The 20,169-nt window shown below is 40.3% G+C and overlaps 2 protein-coding genes across 3 annotated transcripts in view; one reads left to right on the top strand and one right to left on the bottom strand.

Annotated features, from left to right (window-relative positions):
- The window catches only part of LOC144445422 (separin-like), a 179,089-nt gene extending 175,809 nt beyond the window's left edge, over positions 1-3,280 (bottom strand). The window contains exon 1 of the mRNA XM_078134961.1: positions 3,177-3,280. Coding sequence (XP_077991087.1) covers positions 3,177-3,245 — 69 coding nt within the window. The 5' untranslated portion in view covers positions 3,246-3,280. The remainder of the gene's footprint in view (positions 1-3,176) is intronic.
- A 140-nt stretch (positions 3,281-3,420) lies between these two features.
- LOC144445482 (coatomer subunit zeta-1-like) overlaps positions 3,421-20,169 on the top strand; it is a 49,412-nt gene continuing 32,663 nt past the window's right edge. For both annotated transcript variants that reach the window (XM_078135046.1, XM_078135045.1), the window contains exons 1-2: positions 3,421-3,503; positions 10,219-10,287. In XM_078135046.1, the coding sequence (XP_077991172.1) occupies positions 3,486-3,503; positions 10,219-10,287 (87 nt within the window). In that variant the 5' untranslated portion in view covers positions 3,421-3,485. The remainder of the gene's footprint in view (positions 3,504-10,218; positions 10,288-20,169) is intronic.

Below are 20,169 nucleotides of genomic sequence, written 5' to 3'. Positions count from 1 at the left end.
AACAACTGCCAGTAAGTTAGTAAATTTGTCGTGAAAGAATGTTTATTTGTTGATGTTTACAATTTGTGTAATTTAAAGATTTGTGGATTCGTTGTTTGCATGCTAAAGTTTGATGTTACAATGATTCTGACATGACTCGTGACTTACACAGTCTTTGAATTACATCATGATTGACTTTTGTTTCAGCACGTGACATAGATAATCTTTTAACCAATCATAGTTCTTCTCAACCTTATCGTGAAAGCGAGGCTATTAACGACTTTGGCTCTCGCGCTGAAAGTTCTGAATTTTTTTTAACGAACGTGCTCCTGTTAGGCTGTTGAGTTGTGTTCGACGGTGATTGCAAGTTTGTAATCACCTAACGAATTATCAATAAATATTTGTGTTTGTTGTTAACTACTACGAGTCCGGAGTTATTCTGACGTCCGAAAACAAAGAATCAGTTCTAAAATTCAATTCTTCCCTACATTTTTGGTGCCGAGACCAGGATATCACGATGTCTACCGATGCCGGACACAACACAGTCGCTCAAGACCCACTCCATGAACTCAAGAAACGAAGAACAGTGTGCCGAGCACAACTCACTAAAGTTTTAAACAAAGCTGAAGCTGAAATAGAGCAGTACGATCAAGAAGATGATAAGTCAAAGGCCTACACTATTATCAAAGCAACATACAAACTCGTCCAGGTCAGGTATTCGTGCCTTACAGCCATCGTTGAACAAATTTTCAACATCACTCCCGATCCAGAAACGGACACAGATATTGAGGAAGCGGGTGACTAGGAAATAACTATATCACAGAGACAAGTACTCACTAGCCACTTCGTCGAAGCCCATGATCCTGCTATACTACGGAAAGATACTATGGAAAGTAAAATTACTAATTCTACAGCCGAATCAGCGCCTACAACGACTTAACGGAAAGCTGTCCAACTACCCAAACTCCAACTACCCAGACTCCAAAACTACTAGTAATATTGGGCTGAAATTCCATGAGGATGTTTCGAGGGGTGTACACAACATGGTATTGAATACTTGAGTATCCCATTAGTATTAATAGTATAATGCAAATTAGAGCAAACAAGGTACAATTTTGTCCAAAAAGTGTATCTCCAAAACTAGTACAATGTATGTGGATGGGGCAGTTATTAGTGTGGATATTTGTAGAGGTGTCAATCTGCACTCACACCTTATGAAAGTCATATATTCATCCAGCAACTAAGACTCCATCCACAGCTAGCTCTGGATGTATACTCTACGAGGTTCGACACATCTTCTCTCTCCGCTATGGTCCTTCCTTATTATAAATAGTGAGACTGTGAACAGATTTCACAAGTATTTTTGCGACTTTCTTGCCAATGCACATAATATTTAGAGGTATGAATGCAATTTCATTTATTTTTATGGCAAAATAAACATAATTACGAAAAAAATTACCAACCTTTGCATGTACACTTTAAACAGGTGTTTTAGTGTGAAGCGCAGAGAATTGTATAGGATTACAGATTCAGGTTGCATCCTGTCAAGGTGAGTTTTGTGTATTATTAGTAAGCAATCAACAGATCTTTATATTATTGTAATGCTGTAATGGTGTAGTCATCTAGTCTATTCATTGCTCAGCATGTGATCTCTCCGATGTAACAATACATTGAACTTGTTGCTGTATTGCTTGTATTGTAATATACTGCCTAGCTGTATTATTTATACGGATATTTTCTGTACTTCCTGTACACAGGTCTTTTCTTCTACTGTATGTACTACTGAATTTCGCCTTATTTAATGTGGACTTGGAAATAAAAGAACTTGGTATTGATGACTTCAGCTACAGTGTCTGTGTGCATCTTTATCGAACGTTACAAATAGTTGACAGAATACACAAGACATAGGTTGAATTTAGTGATCTAAAGTTAATTTCTGTATTTTATATATTCAATAGTATGGGTATGGTTTTTATTCTGTAAAGCCGTGAGAATGAAATCTCACTATTTATAATAGGGAAGAACCATAGCAGAGGAGGGAAGAGTCGACGTGTCGAACCTCATAGCGTATTATACATCCAGAGCTTGACTACTGCTACTATAGTCTATCTGCTAGACCTTGGATGTTCTCCCGATAGAATACGACACACGACCGAACATCACTATCGTTCGCTTATAGTGTCAAAAGAAAGCCTGAACGTCTAGCAGCAAGACTACTGCTACTAGTGCTAGAGCACAACCCCTCTATCAATAGAGGGTGGACAGGACTGTGGCTAGAGTAACGCGTACATGTATGGTAATTGGTATACTTTAGGAACTAGACGAGGGATAGTCCTGCTTGCATGCGGAGTAATCCGGGACTCGATTCTGACAATTGTCCCTCCTACATGTACATGTACCTCCGTCATGCAAAGAGCCAGCCGCAAAATACGGACTTACAAAAAATGCCGGTAACTAAGGAATAAAATCGCCCAGTGGTCAAATATTAGCAACAAATCTATTATTTAGTCGGTTTACCTCATTTTGACTGCAAAAGTCCTATAGCGGATGACCAAAACTATCAAAATCGGAACTTTTCAAGTTCTACCGTAAATTTAATCACTTCTCCTTACATACGTCGGCGCAAGTGTCTCTGGGTCAACGATATCAAATATGGCGGTGTTAACGAGGGTTATTTGAATGTTGCAGTTCGAACTTGAAAAGGTCCGATTTCGACGCTTTTTGTGATCTGAGCAGGGAATACTACCGTCAGAGGAATGGAAATGGCGTAGATATTCGATCGATTGCTAATATTTGATCATTGGGTAGGCAATTCTCTTGCAATTGGCACGCATACATTTTGCTTGTGGTGTCGTAATAGGCCGACTCTATTGCTCTTTGCATGACGGTGTTTAGAGTCAAGTTAGTAATATAGACCCGTGCACCGTCATGTAAGCAGGACTAGACGAGGGACCGACTATGCCACTACAAACGCAAAATAATAGAATGTAAATCAAGAAAAGTTTCAATGTTGAAATGAATCCCAATCTGAATCATCGTATTTCCCAGCCCGTAAGCGGTATAGTCCAAAACCTGTACACACTATGAACAATATTAAAAGTGACGATGAACAACTATTGTTTTTTTTAAATTATCATCACAAGCTGCCCAATGTCACCGGCAAAATTTCTGTGCATCACACAGAATATAATGCATACCTGAATATCTTTTAATACAGCTGACGCTGAGTGTCCTTCCTTTAAGGTCTTAAAAATACACGTATCCATGTTGATCAAATTCTTTGTCAATCTGGTAGACCTGGAAAAGATACACATTAGATGGAACATTCAAAATGGCCGCAAAATTCGTGACAAAATAAGTAACTCTGATTGGTTTACGTTTTGTTAGCGTAGCCGAATAAGCCAATGAAATTATTTGATGCAGTCATACATTAGGCTTTCATAATAACGTCAGTTACGAGATCTCACGTGAGAACGACACGTTGAACAGTTAGCACAGCACTGATCATGGAAACCCCACTCCACGTAAGTTACCGGCAGATCAAAACTTTGTCCTCCTTTTTATGATAGTTGTAAGCCAGTTTTGATGTCAGAGTGTTTATTGAGAATGCACTTATCACAATTGGCGAATTGTTTGGTCATTACGGCTCCGATAGTCTCGGCCTCGTCTCACATTCTACTTCTACAACAACAACTTCCGGTTTTCAATTTGGCCTTCATTTATGTCAGTTGTTACTTAGCCGCAATACATTGTAGTGTTTACTATGATTTTGAGGGTTTTTCTGCTGTTTTTGTGCTTTTTGTCGTACCGATGTTTAACTGGAAGCAAACGCTACAATTCCCGTAGTGACGTAAACGCAAATATACGGAAGCGATTCTGATCTGTATCGCAAAGGGGGAATTTTTTTGCTAAATTACGCCGTACAAAAAAATCGGACATTTCCTAACCCCAACATTAATTACGGAGCCTTCAAGACCCAAGAAGTGTTCAGATGTATCAAAATCACATCAAAAGTAGCCACACATACAGCATTTTGAAACGGATTATTATGTCGCTCAAGTTTTCAGCTTGATCTCGTCTATTTATACTATTTATAGTATTTGCGTTTACATACAACTCTGGAAATAACAGCATTGCGTTTGCTTGCTTGTGGCAATGAAGAATGAGACGACAAGTTTCAAGCAAAGACATACAATATAATCAGTGTCGGTAACTTTTCAAAGTATAAACAGCACAGGATCCCACATCTAATGACTCTGTTTACTGATTAGGATGTGATAATGGTCAAATGGGACAGTGTGGCTCATTACAGACGTTCATACCATTATGAAGTATAATATTAAATACAATTTCATATACAACAACAACAACAACTTCATCTTATTATAATTCAAGCTACATACAACATGTTATATGTTGATCACTGAAATCAGTATTGAAATGGTTTTATTATTGTGTCTATTCATGTACTTCGAATGATTTATTTTGTTATCCAACAGGCGCACAAGTAGCACCACTTTTACAAAATGAAGTCATCCCTCAGAAAATAGTTCATGTAAATTTACTAGTATGCTCAAAAGGTGTGAGAGTTGGAACAAAAATACTCGACTAAACATTCCATAATCAAAAATACACACCACTTGGTTTCATTTTCACCAAAATTAAGATGTAACATTTCAAAATTCAAAGACCAACCATACCGAGAAATGGTATGTGCTATTTGTACAATCTTACCTAATGTTATCAGTGTTACCACATTTGTTCTTGGATGGGCAAGTAAAATTCACAACACAGCCTGCTCTTTACATAGTAAATTGTTATCTCAAAGTCAGAGTCAAACTACATTGATCAGCTGGTACTACTAAGTAGCACGTTAATTTGTTAATTTGAAACGTGTTAACATTGAAAGTCTACCCTGTCACTAAATTCAGTCTATTGTAGATGAAAGTGAACTTCATTGCTTCTGGAAAATTCTCTCCTAAAAATACTCTTACAGATAAAATACAACTGTCTGGGGTGAACAAATCCACTGGTCCTGGGTCCAGGACTAGCGTTTTTTTGGGGCGGACCACACAAATTTTACCTTGCCTGGTCCGTCGAACCAATACCTTACTGTTAATAACCATGTTAAAAAGTTGTCTGAATATAGAGATTCATAGGTAAGATTTAAAGGCCCGTATCGACTATAAAAGGAGGATTACAGTAGGGACGCTCATTTATGCAAAGCCTCTCGTACGCCTAACATCGCCTGGGTGCTCCAAGAAAACTGTCAAAATCACGGCTATTTCCCGAGCATTTACTCTAAATGTATCCCCAAATGAATTATAAATATGTAGAAGAGGTGCCTGTGTGAATTGTTTTGTAAATTATGATGATCTGGGAGTGAAATTTGATGTATGTTGTCATGTGGTATGTGGCGAAATGTTAGGTTAGAAGCGTCCAAACAGCTGTCACTCAAATACTGTGTAAACGTTTGCGTAACTCCCTGGGGGGTGGTAGTATCTCGATAATCAATTCGCTAGATTATTTACCTCTACCTACCATAATAACATAACGGTAATGATCAAATCAGAAGTACGGTCCGGCGACAAGGCAAAAGTATACAGTGGTAGAAATGTGACTATTTTGTGTTTGTTTGTTTGTGTGTGTGTGTGTGTGTGATTGTCTTTCTGTTTGGGTTTTATTTTTTGGTAATGGGAGTACCATTTACACATACAGTAGAAAACCAATTAGAAAGGTGTTTTGATCTCAAATTCGAATAAAATTGCTAACAAATGACAACACCGACATATGCAAAACATGAATGTGTAGTTTAGGTAAGGTACACTCTTTTTGGAGGATGTGGTGGCCCTGAAAAGGGCCGTTTGGTTTGTGGCTTTCAGCCGTTCGGTTAGACCCAGCTTACGCCCAGCTATGACCTCTGTACGGCACACCGGGTAAATTTGGATAAAGAGACCGTACCTGCGAAGTGACGCATTTAGGCATCACTTCCCTACGACTGATGGCAACATCATCAGCCTGCATTAGTTGCTGCTTCCTATGTAAGTAGCGTGGATCGTTCCACGCATTTCTTCGGTCGAGCATATTCCAATACTTTCGGTAGAGCCGATGGCGAACCAAAACATTTTCGTCACAAGGTTCCTGGCCCATACCAAGCCAGTCTTGTCGGTATGTTGTGACACACGGGTAGCAAAGGCAGTGCGGACATTCATTTTGATGCAAAGCAATGTCGTTGTTTTGATCTTGCAGATCGTCCCCGATACCACTGTCATTGATGGCCGAGGCCTTGTCACCGATATCAATACCACTGTCGTTGCTGGCCGAGACCTCCGAGTCGTCAGTTGACTCAACAACGCCAGTGTTGTCAAGGTCGGGTGACTCGGAATCAATAACCAGTTCCCATTCGGAGTTTGCAAAGAGAGCCTTGATAGCGTCCCTTTGAACTTCATTGACGGCAATCAGTATCTTGCTGCTCATCTTGATGACAAACTGGAACTGACGTTGCAACTGAGTAAAACGACAGTTTCCAAAAAAAGTGGCAATCGGTTTTGAATTGCAAATTTGAAATGGAAAGCGCTTGAATATCGAAATAATAACGAACCTGTAAATCTTTTTTTTTAAAGAAGTAAATATTTTGCTCATCAATATACATTAATCTGGCGTCTTACTTATCATTCGTATGTAGCCTACACAACTACAAACTTGTTGCAAAGGAGACCGACAACTTTGGCAGTAGTCGCAAAATGCCTATGAGAGTTACGTGAATAAATTAAAAGTGTAGCTTGTTAATGCCCATGACAGTTATGTGAATAAATTAAAAGTGTAGCTTGTCAATCATTCAGCCCCAACACACCCGAGAACGTTATACATGTACAGTATCTGAAAGGGGACAAACAACTTTGGCGGTACTTCGAAATTGCTAATTTTCAATGAATAAATTGAACATAATGTCAATCATTCTGCTGAAATTTTTTGATTGGTTGTTATCACTATAAAATTAGACTTTCCAGAGACAGATGCAGTTATGTTCGAACTTTCCCAGCGTTCAGTACAGTATGGTCCAAGTCATAATCTGTTGTCGGGATGCCGCTACGGAAGCAAAGAACTTCGAGTCGGTGGTGTTTATACCCTTCACCGTCAACATAACAATCCTTGTGACAAAAATGCCATTGCTGTACACGCGAAACTTATGTCAGGCTTTGATGGATGCCAAACTATCGTCTAACAGCAAATACTATTTTATAAAGCCGAAAGAAAACAGCATCCTATCAGTCATCCAGATTTGGCATGTCACAGTATTGCAATGTTGGCAAAACATTTTTTAAAAAATTCAGGCACTTCACCCGAAATCCAGTGTCCTTTACCACTGAATTAGCTGATTTTATCAGCGCAAACTAAAAGGCCCACTACGTATTCCAAAAAGAACTGATGTTTGCATTGAATACTAGACTGTTCCTATTCCGAGAGTTCCTTAATGATACGTAACGTCATAATCCTATCTCAACTGCGAGTGCAGAAATGCACTCGCACTAATTAGTCCCCGCGGACGAAGTCCGGAACGGGGACTTATGGATTGGGGTCCGTCTGTCTGTCCGTGCGTCTGTCCGTTTCTTGGAGATGCCTGGTCCGATTTTTTTCAAACTTGGTACAGGGGCAACATGCTATGGCATACATATGCACGTCAATTTGTTTTATGATACGATCCAATATGGCCGCCTAGCAACCATTTTGTTTGCAAATTTTCCCTGTCTAAAACCATAACTCAGACATGCTTGAGCAGATCTCATTCAGAGTTGGTATTAGGACAGTGTTCTATGACATACATGTGCATATATTCATTGTTGTCATGATACGATCCAATATGGCCGCCTAGCAGCCATTTTGTTTGTGAATTTTCATGTCCAAAGCCATAACTCAGACATGCTTGAACAGATCTCATTCAAAGTTGGTATTAGGACAGTGTTCTATGACATACATGTGCATATCCATTTTCATTGTGATACGATCCAATATGGCTGCCTGGTAGCCATTTTGTTTGTGAATTTTCATGTCCAAAGCCATAACTCAGACATGCTTGAACAGATCTCATTCAAAGTTGGTATTAGGACAGTGTTCTATGACATACATGTGCATATCCATTTTCATTGTGATACGATCCAATATGGCTGCCTGGTAGCCATTTTGTTTGCGAATTTTCATGTCCAAAGCCATAACTCAGACATGCTTGAACAGATTTCATTCAAAGTTGGTATTAGGACAGTGTTCTATGACATACATGTGCATATCCATTTTCGTCTTGATACGATCCAATATGGCTGCCTGGCAGCCATTTTGTTTGTGAATTTTCCATGTCCAAAGCCATAACTCAGACTCCATTTTCATCGTGATATGATCCCCAGACCCAACCAATCCTTTATTGTTGGAGGCATATTCCATGTCCAACAAGCACACACAACATATCTAAGTCTGTTTATTTTAGGTTAACAAATGTTGTTGCGTGATCAGAGTAGTGATAATTCCTTAAAACCCAATTATAGCGGGTACTATGTCATTCTCAATGACTTGTTAATATATATATATATATATATATATATATATATATATATCTCAATGACTTGTTACACTACAGAATAATAACTGCGAATGCATAAATGCACTCGCACCAACTACAGAATAATTCCATTCGCAATGATACAATATAAGCAATCGATCGAATATGTGCCCATTTTACATCTCTTTGACGATAGTAGCTGACTGTAAGATTGCAAAAAAGTGTCGAAATCGGAACCTATCCAGTTCCAAACGGCCGAAGTTACTTAACGCCACCATGTTTGATCGCGATGCCCCATAATGCACAAGCTGGCTGTTCCATTTTATGAGTATACCCCTTCTCTCACTTTATGCACAGCACTGTGCACTATCGCTGGTCTTTCGATTGCGAAGACGGTAAAGGAATATTTGTATCGAAAAATGACCAGATTTCACACACCAGGCTCACACGCTGCTTACAGTGAATTATTAAAGGTATTTGAAAACAAGGTTTAACAATAGACACGTCATGAAGGTAGAGAATGAAGTGAGGCATATTCGTAAGTAACACAAGCAGGACAATAACAATGCAATGGTAACATGCAACGATGGGCTTCGATGTGTTGTGATTACAATCCGGCATGGCATGTGTCAAGACGAAAGTGTTGTAAAACACACTACATTTACTTGTCTCCATGAGCTAGTGTACTACTAAAAAGATAGGCTTGCACCCGTTTCACGACTTGTCTGTATACATATGCATGCTATCCACACTCGATCCCGGTCATACTGAAATTCATCAACTCGCGAGGAAGTCTCTCGCGATGTACCACTATACTCGCGTATACGTGTGTTTACTCGAGAGTACACGAGGGGCCGTTGAATACGCCTCGCGTGTCCCCTCGATTTCATCGCGATTTACTTGCGTTTTCCTCGCGAGTTCACCCGAACTATTTTTCTTCCAGTAGTGTAGCATGGATCAGCATGTGGGTAAATATTTTTAAAAACTGTACAGTTGTGCTACAACGCCATTGGCACAAATGTTTTATATTTTATTTTATGTGACTCAACATTTTTCATTTTACTTTTTATTTCTTATGGGCTTCTAAGTTCTAGCCAAGGACTGAGAGCAATTGAGCGAAACTGCTATGTACACAGTCACTACTGCATCTATAATCTAATTTGGTATTTTCTTCAGTGTTGTGCCTTTTTTGTTCCGATGTTTAAACCAGAATTGCGGTAGTGTTTTTCACACAATACTGCTTTGTGGTTCACTTATTATGGCAACAGCTGTAATGATTGCTATAGAGAGTCACACAGGGTGTCATATGATCACGTGTGACGGAACATGGCTTATTGTAGTGTTTGATTCAATAAAAACAAGAAAATACCATCAAAATCACAACAGTCGTGACAATTATTGCAGCTACTACATTTCTAGGTACTAATATTATAGTAACATATTTTCTTTTCCTTCATTGTCTTTTATCTGTTGTCTGTAATATATTTAAACTTAGGGGCTTAAAGAGGGGTCACAAAATCAGTGTTTCTTGGTTGGTAATAGTTTCCTTTCACTTTTGACAGTAATATAACTAAATAATTGATTTTGCAGCAAACCCTCATGTTCGGAAACCAAACATCACCCACGACTTAAGTTAGGCCAATTTCAATTTCAGGTATGTGACAATTATCTTGTTATTTTTCATTTAGGAGCCGTCACTGTATTCAGTAAAAGCCATTGCCATTCTTGATAATGATGGAGAAAGGATTCTTTCAAAGGTAAGCGTTCACCAATTTCAGTCAATATTTACATGCAAAATGAATTTTTAGCACAACTGAACTGAGGGATTGCCCGGTGTCTGTCTGTGTGTGTGTGTGTGTGTGTGTGTGTGTGCACGACTTAATGTCAAAAACCACTAGACTGATTGTCATGATATTTGGTGGGTGTACAATGTACAAGTATTACCTTGGGTGTCTAGTTGGGAAATTGTTCAAATCAAAATGATCTTATCACGATGTGATTTGGGTCAAAAAATGTGATTTTTGGTCAAAAAAGCTTAAACTTAAAAACTGCTGAGCAGATTGGGCTGAAATTTGGGTGAAACATTCTTCAGGGTGTTTTTACTAAGAATTGTTCATGATATGATGGTCCCATCAGTGATATGCAAATTAGGGCTAAAAATGTGTCTTTTTGGTCAAAAATCAATATTTCCAAAACTACTAAAGCAGATTGGGCTGAAATTTAAAGGTGATTCAAAATGCTCATATTCACTATCGAGATGTAACATGTTTACTTTGTTGTTAAATGCGCCGTTCAAAAGGTGACGCGACACGAGTACTATTGGGCTAAAATATGCCATCCTCGGGATGCCGTCAACGCGTCACGACGGTATCGTAATGCTTCTTGTCGGCAAATAATAAAAAATCAGACAAATAAAAGTCAATGAATGTGAAACACGCGACATTACAAGTGTTTATGTATATCTAGTCTAGCCGTTTTGATTTATTTTGCCATAGTATGGGGACACAGTATTGTTGCATTCATACCCACAGACACTGGTAATTAGTCAGATAGTGTGAGTAAATATCGGTAAATGTTGGTTAATAAGACATGTAGACTGTAGTTTTGTTTACTGATATCTATTACAACAACCAGCAATGTATTTTTTCACAACGCTGTTGAGTTTTATTCACCTGTTGACTATGCTCGTCATAGGCTACGTGCAGTACCCCTTATGACGTCATATAATCCTGTGGTCTAGGTGGGACCGGAAATACCCAAAAACTCTCGAAGTAAATCCGAAGGGAACTGACTGAAAAAAGGTCATTTTAAGGTGTTTGCAGATGCTTTTTAAAAGTTTTAAAACCGGTATACATTTCACAAACATGTCGTCTAGAAAAATACCAATAGTGAATGTGAGCATTTTGAATCACCTTTAAAGGGAATGCATCTAGGTAAAAATGTTCTTTTTTGGACAAAAACTTTTATCTCACAAAGTACTTGGTCAGTGAGACTGAAACATTTGACATAGTTGGCCCTGGCAACCATGACCACACCCTTAGCAACAACCAAATGGCAGTATATTTTGGTTAAATAAGAACATCATCTGGTAGGCAAGCAAGTAAACATTCAAGCAATGTATGCGAATATCCCTAGCAACCATGGCCACGCCCATGGCAACATTCAAACTGCCATGTATCTCACAAAGAGAACAAGAGGGATTAATAAACAATTGAAAAAACATTTTAAAAATGTATGTAAATTTGCTTACCAATAAGATCACGCCCATAGCAACAACCAAATTATCACATATATTCGAAGGTAACCGGGATTTATAGAAAATTGAATAAACATTCAAAAAATGTATGTAAATTTGCCTAGCAACAAGACCATGCCCATAGCAACAGCCAAATAATCACATATCAGGGGTCAAAATAATGCAAAAATTTCGCTTGTAACTGGGCAAGTAGAAAACAAAAAGTACTTGCCCAAATCAAAAAGTGCTTGCCCATTCAAAATAGTGGGGTTTTTTTTTTGTGGCTTACAAATGCACTGTTGTGATTGATTGGTCTTTCTTTTGTTTATTGTCAAAAAATGTCACTTTAAAAGTTTCTGTGGGTACAGAAAAGTTCTCTCCAAAATAAACAGGAGTCCTAGATAATATGGCTTAATTAATATTCATACTATAGCATAACATACAATTTTTTGTTCACCTGTGAAAAGTAGTTGTTAAAATAATCACAAGTTTTTCAGCACTTTCATAAGCTATCAATATAAAAAATGAACATTTATTTCAACACATAAAATCTTTCTGAGTATTTCCTTTTGCACCATGTCAATATATTTTCTTTCCTACCTCATCCACACCAACTATTTTTCTTCCACAAAATTTGCAGTTGATACAAACACCCAAAACCTGCAAAATCATGCTGTAATTTACTATTGTTGAACAATATTCAATGAGTCACTGGTCACATTCCAGGTATGTTTTCTTGATAGAGTAAACAAAGTATGTCAAGGACAGCTGGTCCAGATTGTTTTGAAAAGTGGTCAGTCAAGAAAGACATCTTCTCAATATTGATACAATGTTATAATTTTCCAGACTTGTTGGCACCATGGTTATACATGTATCCAAAGTCCTATCAGACATGTGTAGTGTCTGATAAGTACAGCATGAACACAGGCAAAAAAACATCCCTGATCAATAATCATACCAAATTCTCCTTGCCCCTTGGGACAAGTACTTTTCAAAACAACTTGTCCAAGCGTTCAAATCACTTGCCCAGGGCAAGTAAAAGGCCATTATTTCAAGCCCTGCATATATTGCAAAGGTAACAGTTGTTGAAAGACAAATGAATAAACATTGTAAAATGTATGCAAATGTGGTTAGCAAGAAGACCACACCCATAGCAACAGCAATATACTACAAGTGACAGGTATTTCTGTCTAGACAGAGATCATTATTCTACAAATGACAGGTATTTCTGTCTAGACAGAGATCATTATACTACAAGTGACAGGTATTTCTGTCTAGACAGAGATCATTATACTACAAGTGACAGGTATTTCTGTCTTGACAGAGATCATTATACTACAAATGACAGGTATTTCTGTCTTGACAGAGATCATTATACTACAAGTGACAGGTATTTCTGTCTAGACAGAGATCATTATACTACAAGTGACAGGTATTTCTGTCTAGACAGAGATCATTATACTACAAGTGACAGGTATTTCTGTCTTGACAGATCATTATACTACAAGTGACAGGTATTTCTGTCTAGACAGAGATCATTATTCTACAACTGACAGGTATTTCTGTCTAGACAGAGATCATTATACTACAACTGACAGGTATTTCTGTCTAGACAGAGATCATTATACTACAAGTGACAGGTATTTCTGTCTGGACAGAGATCATTATACTACAAGTGACAGGTATTTCTGTCTAGACAGAGATCATTATACTACAAATGACAGGTATTTCTGTCTTGACAGAGATCATTATACTACAAGTGACAGGTATTTCTGTCTAGACAGAGATCATTATACTACAAATGACAGGTATTTCTGTCTTGACAGAGATCATTATACTACAAATGACAGGTATTTCTGTCTAGACAGAGATCATTATACTACAAATGACAGGTATTTCTGTCTTGACAGAGATCATTATACTACAAGTGACAGGTATTTCTGTCTAGACAGATCATTATTCTACAAATGATAGGTATTTCTTTCTAGACAGAGATCATTATACTACAAATGACAGGTATTTCTGTCTAGACAGAGATCATTATACTACAAGTGACAGGTATTTCTGTCTAGACAGAGATCATTATACTACAAATGACAGGTATTTCTGTCTTGACAGAGATCATTATACTACAAGTGGCAGGTATTTCTGTCTAGACAGAGATCATTATACTACAAGTGACAGGTATTTCTGTCTTGACAGAGATCATTATACTACAAATGACAGGTATTTCTGTCTAGACAGAGATCATTATACTACAAATGACAGGTATTTCTGTCTAGACAGAGATCATTATACTACAAGTGACAGGTATTTCTGTCTAGACAGAGATCATTATACTACAAATGACAGGTATTTCTGTCTAGACAGAGATCATTATTCTACAAATGACAGGTATTTCTGTCTAGACAGAGATCATTATACTACAAGTGACAGGTATTTCTGTCTAGACAGAGATCATTATACTACAAGTGACAGGTATTTCTGTCTTGACAGAGATCATTATACTACAAATGACAGGTATTTCTGTCTAGACAGAGATCATTCTTCTGCAAGTGACAGGTATTTCTGTCTAGACAGAGATCATTATACTACAAGTGACAGGTATTTCTGTCTTGACAGAGATCATTATACTACAAGTGACAGGTATTTCTGTCTAGACAGAGATCATTATACTACAAGTGGCAGGTATTTCTGTCTAGACAGAGATCATTATACTACAAGTGACAGGTATTTCTGTTTAGACAGAGATCATTATACTACAAATGACAGGTATTTCTGTCTAGACAGAGATCATTATACTACAAATGACAGGTATTTCTGTCTAGACAGAGATCATTATACTACAAGTGACAGGTATTTCTGTCTAGACAGAGATCATTATACTACAAGTGACAGGTATTTCTGTCTAGACAGAGATCATTATACTACAAATGACAGGTATTTCTGTCTTGACAGAGATCATTATACTACAAGTGACAGGTATTTCTGTCTTGACAGAGATCATTATACTACAAATGACAGGTATTTCTGTCTTGACAGAGATCATTATACTACAAGTGGCAGGTATTTCTGTCTAGACAGAGATCATTATACTACAAGTGACAGGTATTTCTGTCTTGACAGAGATCATTATTCTACAAATGACAGGTATTTCTGTCTAGACAGAGATCATTATACTACAAATGACAGGTATTTCTGTCTAGACAGAGATCATTATACTACAAGTGACAGGTATTTCTGTCTAGACAGAGATCATTATACTACAAATGACAGGTATTTCTGTCTAGACAGAGATCATTATTCTACAAATGACAGGTATTTCTGTCTAGACAGAGATCATTATACTACAAGTGACAGGTATTTCTGTCTAGACAGAGATCATTATACTACAAGTGACAGGTATTTCTGTCTTGACAGAGATCATTATACTACAAATGACAGGTATTTCTGTCTAGACAGAGATCATTCTTCTACAAGTGACAGGTATTTCTGTCTAGACAGAGATCATTATACTACAAGTGACAGGTATTTCTGTCTTGACAGAGATCATTATACTACAAGTGACAGGTATTTCTGTCTAGACAGAGATCATTATACTACAAGTGGCAGGTATTTCTGTCTAGACAGAGATCATTATACTACAAGTGACAGGTATTTCTGTTTAGACAGAGATCATTATACTACAAATGACAGGTATTTCTGTCTAGACAGAGATCATTATACTACAAATGACAGGTATTTCTGTCTAGACAGAGATCATTATACTACAAGTGACAGGTATTTCTGTCTAGACAGAGATCATTATACTACAAGTGACAGGTATTTCTGTCTAGACAGAGATCATTATACTACAAATGACAGGTATTTCTGTCTTGACAGAGATCATTATACTACAAGTGACAGGTATTTCTGTCTAGACAGAGATCATTATACTACAAATGACAGGTATTTCTGTCTAGACAGAGATCATTATACTACAAGTGACAGGTATTTCTGTCTTGACAGAGATCATTCTGTTCATCGAAAATACTCACCTTTATTATACTACTATTGGGTTACCCTTTTGCTTTTAGCCTAACTTCGCAAAATAAAGTCGTGACCCCTGACCCACCTGTGGCTATCCCATGATGCCCCTTTTCCCGCCAGTACTAAATTTTGCGAGCGAAAGAAGACGTATATTTTCTTCGCTCACGACAAATTAGCCTTTTCAAGCCTTGGTGGATTTTTATAGCTGACTTCTGTGGCACCCAAGTCCCTGGAAACCCAGCTGAGTCCTTTCTTTTATTCTTTTCATTCAATTGTGCTTGTTTTAAGCTTCGCTTTTCTTTGTTTGTTCTGTTTGTATTGAGCGGTCGTCTATTGTATTCCGTTACACGACCGTTTCATTCTTTTTCCGCTTTTGACTATTGTTTGTTTAAAGCGTGTTTTCAAACCATGCTTCCGAACCAAAGGAAGGGGTCTTGTGGACATGTTTTCCACATAGAGGACCTCCACAAATTTTGCCCTTCTTGTCGGAAGTGTTCCCGTACTTCACCATGCAAAACTGTATGCGGTCATTGGGCAGACGATCAGTGGCAGGAATTCGATAAACCTATTGAATCGTCACGTAAACCAAAATCAAAGCAGAGTAAGCGGACCTCCGCTGCTCCGAGCATTGATTTAGATAAATTTTCAGGTAAGTCTTGTGTAAGTGTGGGTTCTCCCACGACAAAACGCCCTTCTGAGGGCGAGGTCTTAACCACAACGGGTTCTGAAGTACGGGTTTCTCGTGGACCTATGCAGGACTCGTCCGATAAGGGACGTCCTGATACGGGTATTGTTAGTGGAGAGTGTCCTGTAATTACAGACAGCCCCTCTTCCTACAAAGCTGATTCTCGTTCTCCGTCTCCGACACCTCAATATAGCGGTCGGTTTCGAGAACCTCCCAGGCGAACTGACGTAAACCCTTCGAGCCGTCCACATACCGTTCAAGGGTCGTTCAGTGAACGTCAAACCATGCCGTCGAATAGTCTAGATTCTTCGCGTGGGGTAATACCGGAAGTCAAAAGACGCACTTCCCGTCCTACCGCTAGCGGATCACATGATCAGTCACCTGATCCTAGGTCGATACCATGGCCTCCTACGGGGACGCTACCATATCCATTCAATGCTATGGGCTACCCACAAGGTGAAACTTCCACAGATTTGGATCCAAGACAAAATCCACTTCCTTGGACTGCCTTTGGCCAACCTACAGGGTTTTGGCCTCCACCTAATTATTGGTCACCTTATGGTTACCCCCCCACCATGGATACCCATCAGTCTAGGGGTCCCTGGGGAGGAGGGGATAGAGATAGAGAGAGGTCACGGCCGCCTTATGACCGTTCCCAGTGCCACCGTCGTTCACGCAATCCGCAAACGGAACGTGACATAGGGGTACTTCGATCTCGCAGAGATCGCTCTCGTTCCCCACGCCGCTCGCACAGTCCACCGAGGCGCGGGGATCGTAGATCATCGCTTTCACCGAGACGCTCTTCCAGACCACGCATTCCGGTAACGCGTGAAGAGCGTTCTCCCTCGTCTTCACCGACACGTTTCTGCCGCTTACAGGGCGAACGTTTCGGATCCCTATGGAGACGCGATCCCGATGAAATGTCCTTAACGGCCCCAGAGGATCGCGACCTCCTTGGGGGCGCTGACCATTCGGATGACGATCGGGTTAGACCGCCGCCCTCTGAATCAGAGGGGAGAGCGCCCTCTCCGGAACGCTTTGCTGATATTCCATTTAGTCAATGCGTTGAATGGGTTTATCAACAGTTCCCAGATAAATGTACCCGTCCCACTGCAACGAATTCGGTACAGTCTGAGACAAGCTTAGCATTGGAGGGCCAGCTCGAACAGACGGAGTATCAACCTGCTACACTCCCCCTCTCAGCTATGGTCACTTCAGTACAGGGTAAAGTGTCCTCAGAGGTTTGTGGCAAGGGTCCAGGTCAGCCGCCAATGCGAATGAATAGGTACCCTTGGTTCCGCTATCCAGGGAAACCTTATCGTACCCACGCAACCGATCAACGTGTCAACTTTCCAGAGCTGGACACTGATGCTGACGCTGTTGACCAAGATCGTGATGGTCTTAAGAATACTACCATTGATAATAAACACTTATCACGGTTAGGAGAAGGATACGCATTATCCCTTCGGATATTCTCCTCTATCGATTGGTTCCTTGCTACTACGGTGTCAGAGATGAGGTCCGCCCATCCTGACTCACAGAAGATATTTCGTCTGATGCAGGTAGTTAATAAAGCACTTAGCCACGTGACTGAGCAAACGACTAGGTCACGTGCTGCCTTGTTACTCCTTCAGCGAGATGCTTTTCTGCGTCGTAACTCAATTGTGTTGCCAACAGAATTAAAACAGGAAGTTCGCGCAGCACCGATTGATGCACCTTCTCTATTTGCTGGCACTTTGACTTCTATAGCTAACCGTGCCAGCGAAGCAAAGCAGCGGGAGCGTTTGATTTTTGACACTCCTCGTTCGAAACCGCATACAAACTTCAAACAGTCCCCAGTCAGTAGTAAGTCCCCTGTGACAAACATCTCACGAGGTTCACAGAGGGGTCGAGGACGGGGCAGACAGACTTCCCGAGGCCGTGGTAGAGGCAAGCCTCAGTGGTCTGTGACGAACAAAGACAGCAAACCCGGACCACCCTCAGAGAGGGGTGCAAGTGGTTTCGCGCAACATTCCTGACGGTGCTCCCGTCTTCTTTGCCGCCCCTACTACACCCTCTCAATCAAGCGTAGGGCCAGTAGGGGGAAGGCTCCTGTCATTCACCAAAGAGTGGCAGCTGATTACCGACGATTCCTTGGTTCTTTCAATAGTAAGAGAGGGTTATCGCCTAGAGTTCGAACGTCACCCACCACTTACAATGTCTCCCTTTGTCACAGTGCTTCCAGGCAACAAGCAAAAAAGAGAAGCTCTGTTAGAAGCAATTCAAAAAAGGGGTAGTCAGACAGGTGAACGCTACCAATGCAGGTCCAGGGTTTTACAACCACCTGTTTTTGGTGCCAAAAAAATCGGGGGGGTGGCGCCCAATTCTGAACCTAACAGCACTGAACCAATTCATGACCGTGTCCAAGTTCAAGATGGAGACCACGCTATCCATTCTCGCCGCTGTTCAGCCAGGGGAATGGATGGCGTCAATCGATCTAAAGGACGCATATTTTCATGTACCGATTCACGATTCTGGCGCCCATCATTACACCCCCTCTCTTTCAAGATTCCTATTCGTCCGTCTCTCCGCTTGCACCTGCTTTGGTGGGTGGACGAGAACAATTTGCTAGAAGGGAGGTCCCTAGCGTATCAAAAAGCGAACCTGTCCCTTTTCACCGATGCTTCGAAAGAGGGATGGGGAGCCCACTGCGACTCCCAGGTGGCCTCAGGTCAGTGGGGGGGAGTAACAAGTCAGAGACACATCAACTGGTTAGAACTCAAGGCAGTCTTTCTAGCCCTAGTGCAATTCGAGACTCTGGTGTCGGCTCGCCACGTACTGCTCCACTCCGACAATACGACAGTGGTAGCATATGTAAACAAATGGGGGGCACAAAGTCACCAGACCTCTGTTATCTGCTCTGGGACATGATGTTTTGGTGCAAAGAGAGGGACATAACCCTAAGAGCACGACATCTCCCCCAGGAGGTAGCAAATCAGGTCTTCGCTCACTGGGGAACCCCCCTGCTGGATCTCTTTGCAACTTACCACAACGCAAAACTGCCAATGTTCGTAGCTCCAACTCCGGACACAAGGGCATTAGCGATGGATGCGCTGTCAATCTCATGGGAGGGAATATTAGCGTATGCTTACCCTCCAATAGTGATTCTTCCTCTGGTCCTTCGCAAGGTACAGGAGGAGGATGTAGTCCTTATTCTGATAGCACCGCTATGGCCAAATCGGTCTTGGTTCCCTTGGCTTCTGTCTCTTCTAGTAGATTGCCCAATTCGGCTTCCACAGAGGACAGACCTTCTCTCTCAGGGTCGGAGCATTGTTCACCCCAGCCCAGAGAGTTTTCGTCTTCACGCATTCAAACTATCGAGAAATCCCTCGTTCAGAAAGGATTTTCTACTGACTCTGCCGCGGTTATCGCAAGACCGCAGCGGGCAAGTACTCTCAGCACTTACAATAGCAAATGGGAACGATTTTGTGATTGGTGTCAGCGAAGGCAGATTGATCCAATCCATATCACTACCAGAGACTTTGCAGACTTCTTGTTAGATCTCTTTAATGTTAAGAAATTTGCTGTAAAAACTATAATGGTATACCGCGCAGCAATTGCATCTACCATTAAGAGTACAGGAGGCAAAGACTTTGGTCAAGATAAAGTTTTGTCTAGCATGATTAGGCATTTCCATATCAAGTGTCCTCC

This window comes from Glandiceps talaboti, chromosome 14 (genome assembly GCF_964340395.1).
Source record: "Glandiceps talaboti chromosome 14, keGlaTala1.1, whole genome shotgun sequence".
In the NCBI taxonomy this organism is placed as follows: domain Eukaryota; kingdom Metazoa; phylum Hemichordata; class Enteropneusta; family Spengelidae; genus Glandiceps; species Glandiceps talaboti.
The sequence above is the reverse complement of the archived record's forward strand: the minus strand, read 5'-3'. Positions and strand labels throughout refer to the sequence as shown.